This window comes from Rhincodon typus, chromosome 5 (assembly GCF_021869965.1).
Source record: "Rhincodon typus isolate 14 chromosome 5, sRhiTyp1.1, whole genome shotgun sequence".
In the NCBI taxonomy this organism is placed as follows: Eukaryota; Metazoa; Chordata; class Chondrichthyes; order Orectolobiformes; family Rhincodontidae; genus Rhincodon; species Rhincodon typus.
The window spans coordinates 23,893,019-23,910,658 of record NC_063336.1 but is presented as its reverse complement, the minus strand read 5'-3'; the positions used below and the strand labels follow the sequence as shown (position 1 = coordinate 23,910,658).

The window sequence follows — 17,640 nt, the reverse complement described above, 5'->3', positions numbered from 1 at the left end:
AGGAGCTTTGGTGAGTTACTACAATAAATAGTATATGATTAATAATATTCCTGCCACAATGCATCAGTGGTGAAGGGAGGGAATATTGAAGGGATGTCAATCAAGTGGACCACTTTGCCCTGGATAATTACAGCTGATTGCTGCTAAACAACTGCTGCTTTATAGAACAAGTGACAACCCCTTCAATAACTTTGTTGTCGATCGAGACTAGGTTGTTAGTGTAATGATTACCCAGGTTCGATTTATCCTATATTATGGGGACAGGACATCCCTGGGCAATCTTCCACATTGCTGGATAGGTGCCAGTGTTATGGCTGTTCTGGAAATAAAATGTACTTTAAGAATTTACAACTAGTCCTGCATGTTCAAACATGCAGTAGTCTCCATGTGAAGTAAAATCATTTTATACCAAAATTATCAATGTTATGGAACTGCATTATAAACTTTTCCAGCTTCAAATAAACCCTTCTGGATTTTTTCAAAACATTGCCAGTCCGGAGCAATTACAAAACTCCGTACTCGGACATAACCTGCTTTTTAACAAATCTAAACTATCTTTTTCCTTTCTTAGAAACTTTACACATCTATTTTCATGATGTGAGAAGAACCCATCAGAACTGTCTAAACTGAAACTAAAAGAAATTTTTTATTCAAACCTGTGTGTGTTTTCCATAATCAAAATCGATCCCTGACCTTCCAAATAGGATACCAAGGAACAACTATTTATCTTGTTCATTGGTAAAGTTTTCCAAAAGTAAATAAAATCCTATTAATATGCAGAAGTCTTTCTCTCACTATGTTTCAAAAAAAAATTACCATAGCTACAAAAGTACTTAAAAGTTAATCATTAAACCACTTCAGACACACAGAAAATCCATATGCTAATCATTCAAGTTCAAAAATCTAAACCCAGAAACAAATTATATTAAAATATATATGAGTTAAAACTTCACATTACACACTACATACTAAATCTAGTGATCAAATAAAATATTGTACTCTCCAAATGTAACAGAACAGATTTAATTTCATGTCTTAGCAAGCGCAATCTACAGATCCAGCCTAAACCATGAACTCTTAGCATACAATACTGAATTAAATCAAAGTCACAAAATGCTGTGCATCTAAACCAGTTCTGTTAAAATCAAATAATTGAGCACTCTTCAAAGTTTTAATCTGTCATTTCTCTTTCCAAGTACTAACTGACTGGAAATATGTTTCTAGCTTTTCTAGCATTTTTAATTCAAATTTTCGCTGTTTAAATTACTATAATCAATAGGATTAAAACCAGCTCTAATTCACACATTGAATGTACTTGAATATGTTATTTATTTCACACAGTAGTCAGCATCAGACATTACAGAATATTCCCTATGTCTCTTAACATAATGCAATTCTTAGTGTTATAATGAAGACTAATGTGATGTGAATTTAGTGTCTTAGAATAATGAGTGTCAATAACAACCTGCACAGTATAACATCCCTAAAACAATAAAATCCCCCAACGCATAGCTTACCAGCCTCTTACTACCCTCAGGAAAATTTCAGAGGACAGCTGCCAAGAGGTAGCATCTTCAACATCATGGAAGACTTCAATAGCTTCTCCACCCAGTCTGTTCTGATCATAGATGACAATCTGTAAAACAGAATTTATTTAAAAATTGGCTTTGTGTTCCATTAATAAATTGTCTGATTTAACATTGGCACATGATCCTTACCTTTCCAGGTCTAGAATTCAATGCTGAGTCTCTTGTTCCAGGTATCTATTAAAATAATTAAAATCCATTTAATTTTCATTCTGCATGATCTAACATCTAGTTATCTTCTGCAACTTTTCAACCACATTTACGAATGTTAGAGATACTGCATAAACCAATGTCCGAAGTCAGTTTCTGAATTTTCCATGTTGAGTAAATTTGCCATAATCCCGGACAGCTCAGTAGAGAGAATTGACTGGTGGTGAGGTTAACTTGAGGGCCATCACCCCTCAGGCAAGGAGCAAGGTCAAGCAGGCAGGAGCTTCAAGGTAATCTCAGTCAGTGCAGGAATTGAACCTGTGCTGTTGGTGTCACTCCACATCACAAATCAGCCATCCAGCCAACTGAGCTACCCAATACCTCATGTTATGTATAGAACTAGTGGTAATGAATTGTGCAATCTGTGGGCAAGATTTAATGTGACCTGTCATGGTGGAAAACATGGCGGCCGGGCCCATGTAATTGTGGAAGAGGTCTCATGTCAGTCTCTCACTGGCGGGAAAAGTTCCCCTGATCAAGTCAGAGGGCAGAAGGGGCTGGCAAGGGATTTCTAACCATGACGAACAGGATATCATTTGGCCTCATTAATAATGAAATTAACATCTATGATCACGGAGCCCACTGCAGTTTAACAGGTCAGTGATTAAATGGAAGCCACAAGGAGCACCCACACCGTCAGAAAGCCACCACCAAAACCCTGTGGTTTTCAGCCGTAGCCAGCCCAGGGCAAGTGGCAGGTTGGTGGAGGCGTTGCCTTATTATCACCCAATTCTGTGCTCAATCGATGGATCTAGCAATGGTCAGAAGAAGGGTAATACCGAAATATTGACTTCTCCTTTTAGCCAGATGCTGCCTGGCTGGTGCTATGTTCTTCCAGCCCCCTGGTTGTCCACCTTGGATCCCAGCATCTGCTGTTTTTTTGTCTCTAATGGTCAGAAGGTTGGCTGTGGAAAGGCACCCCTCTAACCTCTGCTCCAATCCCCCTCCCATGTCCTGAACTCAACAATGGACATCTTACTTTCACTCACCTTTCACCTGAGCTCTCCTGCTAATTCTGCACCTCGATTGGCTGCACGACCACTAGCAGCAACCATTCTCAGTAACACAGGTAGCAATGAGGAACTGCTGGCCTCTGAATGGACGTCAGTCCTGGAGGCAGCCTGACAATGGCCAATTAAGTGCCCAAACGCCATTTGATTGTATCCGGTGCCCCACCAAATGGACAGGTCACCCTGCTGTTTCTCCAACCAATGTGCAAGGCCTCTGTCTGCCCTACAAAATCCTAGCCTTCTTATGATAGTTTTAAAATTGGGTCTGTCATATCTCTGAGAGACATCCTAAAGCATTTTCCATTTATGACTTATTTTGATCTGTACTCACTGAGGAAATGAAGGAAGGAAGTATACCCATTTTTCAAATTAACAAGGCTCCACAAATAGTAGTGAAATGACCAGTTCAGCTAGTTTTTATGCTGATGGTGAGACACACACATTAGGCAAGCTATCAGGAGGATTTACCAGTCTTAATGTCCTCCTGAACAATGTAGATTGGCATTGTAGTGAAAAGACTGTGGAACACTCCCTGAGAAATCATTCAATTGTTCAACTCCTTCTACTTCCTTCGTGTATAGACACCCTACCCTCTCTTTGCTTAAGCTGATTACCTGTGTATGTGATTTGATCTCAGTAATGAAACTTTTTCTTTATAAAACTTTGTAATTAATAGGCTGCTTCATTTTGATCCAGTTAACCATGTTTTAATTGAGGTTTGATCATTGTGTTGAAAAAAAAGAATATAAAGATTTGTTCTGGCTGTTTAAAAAGGAGCAGATCACCCCTCCTCATCTGGTCACAACGGAGTCTAATACTGACCCAGCAAAACTTGCAATGTTATAAGAACCACTAAATGGATAGGGCAACAGTTGAATAAGAATTTACCCAATTTCAGCATGTAGCAGTAAGTGCCCTCCAGAGACTTAATTTCTTCTAAAAAAGAAGACAAGTCTATAAATGCCTTGCAATACACCACACCTCAAGGTACTCCAAAGCAATGCAGAATACTTACATTTTAATAACATTCACTAAAAGTACAGTTTAACTTAACATATAATCCATTTTAATTAATAAGTTAATTTGTACACAAATTACCTGCTCATAACACTTTATCTGCCCCACCCCTTTTTTGGTCTCATAAATCTATACAGACATAAGACCAAATTCATTAGAGATTTCTTTGTTAAAGACAAGGAAGTTGAGCTGCTGCAACTGCATTTTTCTTTTTTTTAATAATTTGAAAAATATTCTCGCTATTTTATAACTGACCATAAAAATTATTCAAAAGACAAAAAGACAGCCATTGTCAATTGATAAACGAGTAGATCATAACAATGAAGTTATACTTTCATAATAACTAATTTTTAAATTCTACTGCCAAATAACAACCAAAATGAACTTACCCCAACTTCTGGAAGATTAGACAATACTGACTTTGGAGTGAACAGGTCTGTATTGAATAAGCTTGAGGCATTTTGATTGCCATCTATAGTGTTTGATCCTTGTAATGCAAGTGTACTGTCAATTGCACATATGTTTGTAAAATCGGTATTACTTTCCAAGAAATTGTGTTTTATGTCAGGGATAGTTAATCCATTTTCTGATTGTTGTTCTGACTCAGCAGGTTTCTCTTCTATCTCAGAAGTGTTAGATTTCAAATAGTTTTTCATAAAGCTTGGCAGCTGGGTTTCAGGAAAAGTTGAATTTGACAAATCAAATTGAAATCCTTGAACAACATCATTTTTTGGAAATGGTGTGAGATCAGCAGGTTCCATCACAGCTTCAGTGGACGGTTTGCAATTTTGTGTAGTTATCTCATCAATCTCTAAACGTGATCTTTTACTGCTTGATTCAGAAGCAAGATCATTTGCTGCCTTTTGCGGTTTTGGTAAACCCAAACGTGAGCTTTTATTTGCAAGAGATTTAAAAAGCAAGCTCTGTTCTGCAGATACACGTTTGACTACTTTGGACTTCGTTTCAATTTGGTGCATTTTGAACAGAGAGGAAGGTGGCTCGCTTTTATGTTTATTTTTCATTAAACCAAATTTGAATGATGTTGAATCAAATGTTTTCTCCTTCTTTGGTGATGTATGGTCTTCTTGGATTGGTGGCATGGCAAATGGTGGCACTGAAGGCACTTTAGGAACTCGTTGCCTCTTTTGAGGCAGTTGAATGGGATTGCCATATTTCCGAATTGTTTCTGTAAAGCTATCCATATCAGAAGAGCTATCTAAACTACTTCCTTCACTGAATGAAAAGTTAATTCCTCTTCCCCCCTCAGAATTTGAGGCTATTTGTTCTACTGATGATGCAAAGCCTTCTGCTGATGAAGCCAGGTCTACATTTGGTTTGACAGTTGCTCGAGTGTTCCACATATCGTCAACTACGAATGTTTGGACCATAACATCCTGGGGTTGCAATTCTCCTACATTCTGGACAGACAGAGAAAATTCATTTGTTGTTGCACCTAGCTGAGAATGTTTTGCAATGAAATTTGCTGATTGGGCAGCTTCTGGTCTGGACATGTTTCCTGCGGATGCCTCCACATTTGAAAATGATACTGCTCTCCATGGTTCCATCTCTTTATGCTGTACTTTAGGTGTGCTTGATAAGATAGGTAGACCAAAATTGTTTATTGCAGACTCTAAACTAGGCCTTTGCTCAATTGTAGAAGAATTCTTATTCGTTTTGGCTCCAGTGCTCTTGGCTGTTTCTAGGCTCTGGGTCAAGATTTCCTCTCTAACTTCAAAGTTTCTATTTTCTAACAAAGACGTGTATTGCTCTACAGGTAGGGAAAACACTCCTCTTGTTGCAGTGGAACCAGTGCCTGTATCATTAGTACCATTTTCTGTGGCAACCTTCATCACTTCAGACGTTGTGGTAGATGTCTCCAAACAAGCAGCTTCTATGTCTTTTACTTTGGATCCTCCACATTGCATTTCGGCCATCCCTTTTTGTACAGGTAGGATGAGGTCATCACTGGTCAAAGTATTCAATTCATTAAAACTGTTTGCAGACATTTTGTTATTATTTTCAGCGTCTGGTGATACTGTCACTTTTACTGCGCTGTCATTATTTTGTAGTAGAGGCATGTTCTGTTGTAAAGATAGTTCAATCTCCCCTTTTGCTTCATTTGAACCCAACTCGGTGTTACTAGCAATATTTGAAGGGGTGTTTATCTTAATTTCATGCATTGCAATTTTAGAGGCTTCTACCAACAAAGTTTGTATGTCATGTATTTCTTTTTCCTTACATGTTGAGTTTATTGTGCTATTTTGCAAAGGTTGAACAACATCATCTGTGCCTGTTTTTTCCTCCTCTATTTTTGACACTTCTACAATGTGAGGTTTTGTGGCTCCTCTGTCAGGGTTTCTTGGTTGTGTCTGTGTTGAACTTAAGTGCACTGGTAAGGCACCTTCAACTACTATCAAACCCAAGCTTTCCTGCTCATTCGTAATGTTTATGTTTGAGCCCTTTTCTATTTCAGACACAGTGTTTTTACGTGTTTGTTCAGGCTGAGGAAGTGCATTCTGTGTTTTGGAATCTCTATTTTGCAGCAACGGTGAAATATTCTGAGCAAATTCACCCTTTTTTGCCCCTGATTCAGGTATCATTTTCCCATCACTTTTTGCAGATACTTCCTTCCCAACATCAACTGTAGTTTCAGATATTTGTGTGCTCTCAAGTGAAGTTATATCATTTATCTCTCCACGTTGAGGTTTTGGTGGACTTTGTTGAGCAGTTTCAACTATTGCATTGCCTGCTGTATACTTTTGGACCACATTCATGTCTTTGATATCAGGCACTGGAGTTGGGGATGTTTGAACTTTCTGCGGTGATGCTGTGTCCTTAACTTTAATGTCATGTTTTTCTACAATGAGTGGGTTTTGCTGAACAGGCTGGACATGCTCATTTTGTGCCTCACCTTGCATAGTCTTTTGCTCATTAATATTCTGTGTGGGGGCAACACTCTCAATTTCAGATTCTGTGCTTTCATAAATCCGTACACTTAATGGTAACGATGTCTTTACTTTGATTTCTCTACTTTGCAATTCAGCTCCAGTCAATGGTACAGATCGGGCAATATCACTGCTGGCTGCAGCTAAATGACCCACGTGTTCTCCAGCACCTTTAATGGGGGCATCAATTTCTTGTGAAGTCATTCCAGAAGTAAGCCTATCCATAGAAAATGATTGATCTTTCACACCAGGGTTTGTACATGATTCTGAAGAAACCACTCCAAGTGAGCTACTTTCTTCTGGTCTACCAGTTTGTGCATTGGGAACCATTTCTAAAGGTCTCTTTTCAATAGGGGCACTTGTGGTTTTCAGTTCTTTGTTTCTGTGGTCTTCTGCAGAAATGTGCTTTGTGTCACTATCATCCACCTCTACATGTTTGGGAGCCTGTGGCTTCTTTTGGCCAATATTAGTTGCACGGTCAACTGCTTCTTTGTCACATTTATTGTTCAGTTGTATCGTTAGGCTACCAATATATCTTTTGCTGTCCGTTGAGCCTAAAGGCAGATCCTTGGTGGCAAAGAAATCGACTTGGTGGTGACTTGTAGCTTTCTGTTTTTTTAGAAGAGTAATTCTAATGGTTTCTTCCTCCTCAGTTCTTGTTTCAGTGCAGGGTCCTTGTTGGTTTATAGTGATCAAATTGCCAGATTTATCTTCCTTTCCAGTTGCTCGACTGTGAAAGCAAACAAATAGTGTGTAAGTTGCACAAAGAAAAGTAAATATTTTGCCCCAAACTCTAGCAATTAACCTGCAAAGATTTGTTGGACTCATCATCAGGCAGTGAATCAATTTCCTTGAACTTAAAGGGGAAGGAAAGCTAAAAGGTAGCACATTTTCTGTTGGTATTTAAAAAAAAAATTCTCCCACTGGCATTTCATTTAATTTTGTTTAAGATACTCCACTGGATTTCAATAATGGGAACATCCTAAAGTGAGTCAGTTACCACCAGGAGAAGAATCATCTAGGATTTGCCCAAAGCTCAAGAAATAAGGCTGAAAACCAAAATGGCAAGTGAATGGTTTTCCTTTCAAATAAAAGGATGGACATGTATAAAAATCAATGATTTGCTGTATGTATCAAACGGACATGGAAGGGAGATCAGACAGAAGTGCAACAGAGCCAGGACTGAGTGTCAGACAGAACTCTGTTTAGCCAGTATAATACTGAGGTGGTTCTAATAAACAGTAAGATCTAAAACCTCTATACTACAGTCCTGTAGTCTGTACAAGAATAATCACAACAAATTGACGTTTTTAGAAAAACCTAAAATCAAAACATGTGAAGACCACAGCATTTGGTGTAGTCAAAGAGGATAGTCATATCACATCTTCAGGTTGGCTTTGCAAAAGGTCAGTAATTTATTTACCACCCACAGTTAGTGCAGCAAACCTATCTAACAACTGGCTGACTGAGTATCAGAAACACCTAGACTGAGGACACAGGTCAAGAGGTATTGAGTAGAGGTGGTATAGCCATGCTGATGGGCTCCAGTGTATAAGCAGATAGCAGATGAAGCTAGGTGATAGGATAAATTTTAAATCCAACCACATAACCTCTGTGTGGTGAGATTTATAACTTTGTTCAGACCACTCATCAGTAAAAATGTTGCAGAAATATGAAGTGGTGCAGGGGACAGTTGTCCTAGCAGCTGAGAAGTGAAATGATCTCACAAAAATTGAGGTTTAATTGTGGGATAACTGCACAGAGGCTGGCATCCCATCAACAAGTCATCCTTCATTTACAAGAGCACAGTACATGGGCTCTGACCAGCTAGCTCAGTGCCAGTCCCTACAGTAAGGAGGGTCTTTGAGATTCCTGTTTATATCTGTCAGCTAGGCTCCCTGATTGGCCCATGTTAACAGCCCCAATCAGGGATATGTGGAACATTCAATAAGATCCATCTGGCCAACTTTGTTCTAATCACTACAAATTGGTTTTGAAGTTGAGAAGCAGCAATTTTTGGTTGATGTTACCATGGGATTGGGATATTTTAAAATGCAACTGATAGATAGTTTAGTGGAAAAATTAGTATCTACTAATTAGGAAAGAGATCTGCTTTGGAAATTATAGAAATATGCCATGGTAATTACAAGTCTTTGACAGGCCTTGTATTTCTCCCCTAATTTAGCTAAAATCAAACATGTGAATTGGAAAACTTTGAAAAACATTATGAAAGAACCAACTGAGTTAGAAACCGTCTGAAGTAGTTAGCCTATGGTACACATTTGTGTGCTTTACAGCAGGATATGGAAAAAAAAAGGCGCTGCGAGAATTAGTGAAAGAAGTTGGAGGGTATAAATATTTGCCAAACAGGAAAGCAATGTCCCGCACATGGCATAATGTAACACAAGGAAAGGACTGCTGGCAAACCCAACCAGCAACTGGACAAACTGGATATTGATTTTTAGATGGATTTTTCCCCTGATTTAGCTAAAATCAAACATAGTAGAAAACTTTGAACAGACAGCTGGAGCTGTGACTACTATCTCACAAGACAAGGCAGGTAACCTTGGGAATGCAGTTGAGTTCCACTGTTCCACCTGTCCAAAGTAGTGAGACAAAGCCCATCTCCTGGAAATGGTGGACAAAGGACCCTTAGACACAATTAAGGAAGTGATCAGGACCCTGTACAAGTCCCGTTCACCCAGTGAGGTGAAAGAGGCCCCCATATGAAAATTGCATTGTATTCACAGAGCAGTCCCATGATTGTCACAATGATAACATCCCTTACATTCGAATGAAGGCAGTATTAAAACAAGCAGTAGTCCCCAAGCATCATAGATTCAAAACTGGTTTGATCAAGAGGGTTTAAAATGTGAAACTTTGAGAATTACATGAACCTCCATTTTAAAAAAATAAATATCTAAATGTTATAAAAAATGGAGAATTTGTTTTGAAAAAATATTTGACATATTCCCAAAACCTACAGATTAGTAAAAATTTGACACACAACCAATTTGAACATGTTTGCATTTGTGACAGCTTCCACAAGAAAACAAAATATAAACATGAAATATGAGGGAAAAAACAAAAAACAAAGTATGTAACATTTCGACATGACGTCACCTGGTGACTGTAACCCTGCTCCTTCTCTTTCTGCTGATAAATTTTAAATCCGACCACACAACTTCTGTGTAGTGAGACGTGTAATCTTGTTCAGAATTAGGATTTGGTTTTCTAAATTTATGAATGTGATTAGACATTATTAACCCATTGGATTTCTAACCAGAACAATAGCGGATTTCCATTTTTGTATTTGTGTTTTTAAACAGATCTCAAGAGTCAACCAAGGCCATAGCAAGAGACCCTGATGTCTTACAGATTCAAGAACTTACCGATGGACAAATTGTGAGAGAACAGGAGAACCCTGAACTGACCGTGATCACTTGTACTATTAAAATGTTGTTTTAAACTACCAAGCTTAGATACGATTGTTTCTGAATTTGGAATCAATAAAATAACTTTGTATTTAAAAAATGGGAAAGATTGTTTCAGAAGAAATTAATTGACCACCATCAAAATCTGTAAACCTAACAATGCTGCTCTACATAAAACAAACCCTCATATCTGTTGTTGTCATATCTGATTTTGGAATAATTTTAAAAGAAGGAAAATTTGAGCATAGTTCAGCAAACCACTTCGAGAAAATTAGATGTATTTTCTGTAAGAACGGGTAAAGAAGCAGAAATATTTGGAACCACACAGCTATGTTTGATTCTGTTTCAAAGATAGTACAATAACACCTTTTTAAACTGGGCAATAGGGTTTCTCCAGAGCTGCTGAATCAGATAGAATAGTAATTAATGGGACACCCCACTTATAATAAACAATAGTGGTGGAAAAACGTGACACAACAACAAATAGAAATAGGAATAATTCATTTTAGGTATAGTTAAATGGAGTATACCAACTAGAAGGAAAGTGTAGATGAAATTAACCATTGCCAGTGTAATTTTGAAGATGCCCATGAAGCTTTTTTTAAAAGAGGACTGAACTGGACAATTTCACCACCACAAAGAACATTAGGATCAAGCAGACAGGATACGCGTGTCCCCGAAATCCATGCCTCCCCACAACTTTTTAACCTTTCAAAAAGATCACCTGTAGACATTAACTTAAAATCTGTTGGGTTAGCTAAAATGAAGTTAAATGTCATTACATGAAATGCAAAGGAAATACATATGAAGCCTGGTAATGACCTAATTATTTGTAAGGTCATTGGTTTTAATATGTTTCTGTGTTTTGCTGAAGGAATGTTAAGGTGTTTAGATTGAGCGCTGTGCTTTAATTGTAATGGACTAACTGTAACAGGAACTACAGAAAAATAGAAGTCTTGTTTAAAAAAGACCACCGCATGTGATAATGTGGACCATTTGTTAGCTAAATGTTAGATTGTCATAGAATTGACAATAGAATTGTGCTGTGTAAACATCACATGAGTGATTAAACAACATAAAAGTGGTGTACAGCAAAAGCAAACTAAAATTGACTGCGAGAGTTCACTAAAAACAAGAGATAAACCTCTCTCTACGGAGATGCATTCAAGTCTTAATGAGTTAAGACAATGGTAGGTGACACATTTGTGATGTGAAAGTGGGAATAAAAGCCTATGCACGTGAAAATCAAGAATGTATGGCATGATCTTAGGATACAGATGTAAACATGCGGAAGTAATTTGTTACATCTGAAGTAACTAACATGAGGGAATGCACAGTGAAAATGCACTGAAGACTAGGTCTCAAATATAACTTGACAAGGTGGTTGTTGTGGCACAATGAGCAAGAGGAGATCGGGTAGATTTGGAACAGAGAAAGGACACAGAATCAGACAGAATTCTGTTTAGTCAGTGTAATACTGAGGTTGTTTCAATAAACACAAAGTTAACCGGCATATTTGAGTCCTCCTGTGGTCTATGTAAGGAGAATAACCACAACATCACGAAGCAACTTACCACATGTTCTGAACCTGCTTCAACTGAAGATGACTGATATCTGATGTTAATTATTCACCAAGGTGTCAAGTAACCACTGACAAACAGATTTAACTCCTTCAAGGGTAAGAAAAAAAAAGTTGCCTCCCAGTAAAGTTCATATATTTACCTGCTGGCCTGTTATAAATATTAATGTGGATAAGTCCAATATAACACATACTGGTATTGGAAACATGAGTCTGGACTTTGACAACAAATCAGGCAGGTTGTCACTCCATGCCAAATGATAAAACAAAGAACAGTACAGCACAGGCCCTTCAGCCCACCAAGACTGCACTGACACACATGATGCCTTTCTAAACCAAAAACCTTTTGCCTCTACACTGTCTTAATCCCTCTATTCCCTGCCTATTCATATATTTGTGAAGGTACTTCTTAAACTTTGTTCTTGTATCTGCATCTACCACCTCCTCCAGCAGCACATTCCAGGCACTTACCAGCTTCTATGTAAAATACCTGCCTCTCACTTCTCCTTTAAATGAACCCGCTTTTATGTTTAACCTAGGTCCCCTAGTAGTTGACATTTCCACCCTGTGAAGTAGTGAAGAGATGTTGTGAACAGATGTTGTGAGTCACCTTGAGATAGTGGCAAAAAGGCCACTGGAATCAGTACACAGTTTGAATCTTGATTCAAGGGATTATTGATTTGGACCTCTTAATGTTTAGTTAAAACTGTAGCCTATCTAAAATTTGGTGTCAGTCAATAGGTAACTATTTCAAACATCACAACATCTTTGCATCAACAAGTCAGTCTGGCTACATTTTCAGAAAGTACGTAATTTCTTAAAAGTTCAGTGTTTCTGTTCTTTGAAGGACAAATTCAAAATCAAGTATTGGAAGTGGGGATATGTAGGTTTACGAAGCATGAGAACATGGCAGCATTACCATCAACTATTTTGATAGTGGCACAGAAAGAGACACAGCATAGAAACATACAAAAACCCAGACGATGTAGTATATTTGGACTTTCAGAAAGCATTTGACAAAGTCCCACAGAAGAGATTAATGTGCAAGATTACAGCTCACAGGATTGGGGGAAGTGTATTGAAATGGATAGGAAACTGGTTGGCTGAGAGAAAATGAAGAGTAGGAATTAATGGGTCCTTTTCAAATTGGCAGGCAGCAACTAATGGGGTGCCACAGAGATCGATGCTGGGACCCCAGCTATTCACAATATATATTAATGATTTGGATGAGGGAACAAAACGTAACATCTCCAAGTTGGCAGATGATACCAAGTTGGATGAGAGGGTGAACTGTGATGAGAATGCAGAGATCCTTAAGCATGACCTCAACAGGTTGGGTGAGTGGGCAAATCAATGGCAGATGCAGTATAATTTGGATAAATGTGAGGTTATTCACTTCAGAAGCAAAAACAAGAAGGCAGGTTACTGAGATAACAAGGTGTAGAGCTGGATGAACACAGCAGGCCAAGCAGCATCAGAGGAGCAGGAAGGCTGACGTTTCGGGCCTAGACCCTTCTTCAGAAATGGGGGAGGGGAAGAGGGTTCTGAAATAAATAGGGAGAGAAGGGGAAGCGGATAGAAGATGGATAGAGGAGAAGATAGGTGGAGAGGAGACAGACCGGTCAAATAGGCGGGGATAGAGCCAGTAAAGGTGAGTGTAAGTGGGGAGGTAGGGAGGAGACTCTCCACCTATCTTCTCCTCTATCCATCTTCTATCCGCCTCCCCTTCTCTCCCTATTTATTCCAGAACACCGTTCCCCTCCCCCATTTCTGAAGAAGGGTCAAGACCCGATACGTCAGCTTTCCTGCTCCTCTGATGCTGCTTGGCCTGCTGTGTTCATCCAGCTCTACACCTTGTTATCTCAGATTCTCCAGCATCTGCAGTTCCTACTATCATCGAAGGCAGATTACTACCTGAATAGCTGTAAACTGGGAGAGAAGAGAGTGCAGCAGGACCTGGGTGTCCTTGTGCACCAGTCGCTGGAGGTAAGCATGCAGGTGCAGCAGGCAAATGGTATGTTGATCTTCATTACAAGAGGTTGAGTACAGGAGAAGGGATGTGTTCTTGCAGTTGTACAGGGCCTTGGTCAGACCACACCTGGAATATTGTGTGCAATTTTGGTCTCCTTTACTGAGGAAGGATGCTCTTGCACTCGAGGGAGTGCAGCGAAGGTTTACCAGGCTGATTCTGGGGATGGCAGGTCTGGCTTATGAGGAGAGATTGACTAGGTTGGGATTGTTTTTGCTGCAGCTCAAATGAATGAGGGGGGAATCTCTTCGAGACTTATAAAATTCTAACCGGACTGGACAGGGTAGACCCAGGGAGGATGTTCCCGATGGTGGGTGTGTCCAGACCAGGGGTCACAGTATGAGGATTCGGGGTAGACAATTTAGGACAGAGATGAGGACACATTTCTTCACCCAAAGAGTGGTGAGCCTTGGAATTCATTACCACAGGAACTAGTTGATGCCAAAATATTGGATGTATTCAAAAGGTGACTAGAAATAGCACTTAGGGCGAATGGGCTCAAAAGGTTATGGGGAGAAAGCTGGATTAGGCGACTGAGTTGGGCGATTAGCCATGATCGTGATGAATGGCAGAGCAGGCTCGAAGGGCCAAATGGCTGCCTCCTGCTCCTATCTTCTATGTTTCTATGTAAAAGCTGAAAATAAGAATCAGTATAAGACTAAATAAAGACATGGAGAAAGACACATTCTAATGAGCTTTCAGAAAAATTGCAGAATTGCAGCAAGGCAGAGTGGTTTAGAGAAAATTTTTCCAAGTTAGATGTAAGATCATTGAATGCTCCATCATCAAAGCTATAGGAAAGTGTTTTAACATGTAAATGAACAAAGAGCTACGGTGAATGCATAAACTACTATATAAGCAAAGGAGATAACCATTAGAGGCTGCTAAGAACAGTGGTGAAAGGGAAGTTACACAACATAGCCAAAGAAAGACAGCAGAATTTTGACCAAAACAGAGCTCAAGAATTTGGAAAAACTTCTAAAGTTCAGCATGGTGGTGATGAAGACAAAGCTGAGAACTGAGCTGTGGGTTAGGTAGAGCAGAGACACAATGTCATAGAACTAAGGTTTGAAGTTCATCTTGCAGTCCGAATAGAGATTGCACATCACTGCATTCGCTCCAGGTGAGAAGCTGAGAAGCAGAAGTGAGAGTCTGGGCCTGGGATGTGGACGTTTTAACAGGAGCTTAACTTGATGATTTTGGCATGTTGAGAACAAATATGGAGTTTAAAGAAAAAAACATGTACTTACAGTCTTATTTTTGTAGTGACTGTGGAACATAGTTGTGAGGTAACTGTATTACGGTCGATATTCGTTCCTTCCAAGTCATTAATTTCTGGAGTTTTCAGTATTCTCAGGTCAGCACTATGTTCATGCTCAGTCAAACTAGAGTTTTCCATCTTTTGCTGATTACATATTTGGCTAATTGAAGCAATGGTATTGTTTTGATCTGCAGAGTTTAAAGCAACCGAATTTTCCCCTAGTTCATTTGTATTTGCACTTTGTAAAGAAAATATGAAATCCTCATTACTTGCAGAACCTTCAACAGCTCTATTATCTACAGTACCAAAGCTAGTATCAAAATTTTCTGGAGCAATATGTTTTTCAACTTTTTGACCAGATTGTGAGGCAGTGCTGCTTGTTGATATGACATTTTCAGAACCACAGAATCCACTATCTGTATTTGGGGCCTTTTCCAAAGAAGACTTGACTTGGTTACCTGAAGCTGGATTGCAAGGCACCTGTTTTGAATTCTTTTTCCTTGATGTAGCTGGCTTTAAGAATTGTGCAGATTCTTCATTGGCTGGAAAAGATTTTGATAGTGTTTGATGAGGCAACAAAGAAGGAGTACTTTGCTTTGGTAAGGAGGTGGTTTCAGCTGAAGCTTCAGAAGACCTCTTGTTGGGATTATTGGAATCGATTCCTTTTGTTTCCTCTTCAAATGTATTAGTATCTGCACTTCCAGTACCTCTATCAGACTGCTGATCAGATTTCAGCGATCTCCTCTTCTTTCCCTTTCTTTTACCTCGTTTGGCTTCTGTAGGAGATTTTTTATCCATTTCAATAGACTCAGACAGCAAAGCAGTTGACTTTTCAGCTGTGTTGTTCAAATTTATTCTGCCATTGAGAGAGCAGTAAACTGTTTTATCAGTATTTTTTTCTGATTCCACCACACTGTTCTGATTTTCAACTGACGGGTTACTTGTTCTTAATTGTTCAATGTCATGTAAGGCTTCTGCACCTTCACAAATGTGAGGAACAATTCCTCCCTCTGCCACCTGGCTTTTTTTAGTATCTTGTGTGAATGTGTCTTTCTCGGATGAATTCTGTTGTTTTTTCAAAGTAGAATCACACAATACTTTTTGAGGAATATTGCAGTTTGCAGTTTCAGTTTTAAATCCTTGAGCCACAGAATGGTTCAACTGAACAGTTTCTGCATTTTTCAAAGTTCTTTCTAAAACATTCAGTTTCACATTAATATTGTCAATGGGTAATGAAACAGATGCTTCTGACAAGGTTACATTTGCATTTTCTTGGATTTTGGGAGGATGCACATCGATTTCAATAACGTCAGCTACCTGCTCAACCCTTAGAGTCTCAGAAATTGGTAAAACACATTCCTTTATGGCTGGAATATCTACACAGTTAGCAATGGTTTCACAGTCATATTGACTTTCAACTAGCCTGTCACTATTTACAAATTCAGTGTCTTTTACTTGCCTTGTAATCTGGGATATGTTTTCATTAATAGAGTGGGTATCAAGTTCACCAATCCCACATTCCTTAACACTTCTGTCATCTGAGAACAAACATGCATCTGCACAGACTTTAGGTAATGAAGTATCCTCTTTATTTACCAAAGTGTTTCCACAGACATTTGACACATTGCCTTCAAATTCTTTCTCTGGCTTTCTACCAACAGATGTTGGAGCTAATTGTTCTCTAGCACACTCAGGTCCAGCTTGTTTCTCAGTTTCACTGTTGGTGCTCTGCTGGTTGACATCAGCTATTATGATATTTTTATTTGCTGACCCAATCTTTTGGGGTAAACTCACTGATGGCTTGTCTGGATTACCAACACCTGGTATTAGGTCCTTTTCTTCTGGGGAGCCAGGCAATATCTCTGCTCTGTCTTGGACAGCTGCTTTAGTTTCTGTCACTCCTTCACGCCTGTGGTCTTGCGAAATCAAGGATGTTGCTGATTCAGGAATTTCCCCTACAATTGTGGTCTCCCCTGTATGACTTAAGTCCCTTCTCAAGGGAGGAGCTTCCTCCAGGGAATTGCTTTGGCTTAAAGACGCTGGGGATGCATTTTTTGAATTCTTTCTTCTAGTCGAGCCAAACAAACCTTCCAGATAATCCAGCACTTGATTTTTTTTGCCCTCTTCTGCCTTTTGGAGGCCTGGTAAACGAAACTAAAACATTAAAAAAAAAATTTAGAGAATATACAGCCTGCAGAAAGACAAGTTTTGTATACAGTGTAAGTTTTAGAAAAACATTTAAATAAGATCTATGCCATCATTTTGGGAAACCAGGTTTATCCAAAACTAATGATTTGGACTGTTAGGACAGCCCGAGTGTATATATACACCGGAAATGCGTTAGTTTCTGAACGAATGCTTTCTGTGCATAAACTTTCTCAATACCTTCTTAATTTCTCAATAAAACTGACACAAGCTTAAAAATAAAATTCAATTCTTTCCTTTCCAACAGCACAATATTTACAAACGGGCCAGAAAATTAAAACAAAAAGAACGGCTGCGTAGACATGCCCAAGAGGTGAAAGCGCTCCTGCTGCCCCTGTGCCGCGAGCTCCAGGTAAGCGCTCCT

At 39.0% G+C, this 17,640-nt stretch overlaps 1 protein-coding gene across 1 annotated transcript in view; it reads right to left on the bottom strand.

Moving 5' to 3' along the window:
• Positions 1-17,640, bottom strand: part of crybg1a (crystallin beta-gamma domain containing 1a) — an 84,933-nt gene that overhangs the window by 65,662 nt on the left and 1,631 nt on the right. The window contains exons 2-5 of the mRNA XM_048596700.1: positions 15,061-17,225; positions 4,213-7,498; positions 1,719-1,763; positions 1,518-1,636 (exon numbers count right to left, since the gene is read on the bottom strand). Coding sequence (XP_048452657.1) covers positions 1,518-1,636; positions 1,719-1,763; positions 4,213-7,498; positions 15,061-17,225 — 5,615 coding nt within the window. The remainder of the gene's footprint in view (positions 1-1,517; positions 1,637-1,718; positions 1,764-4,212; positions 7,499-15,060; positions 17,226-17,640) is intronic.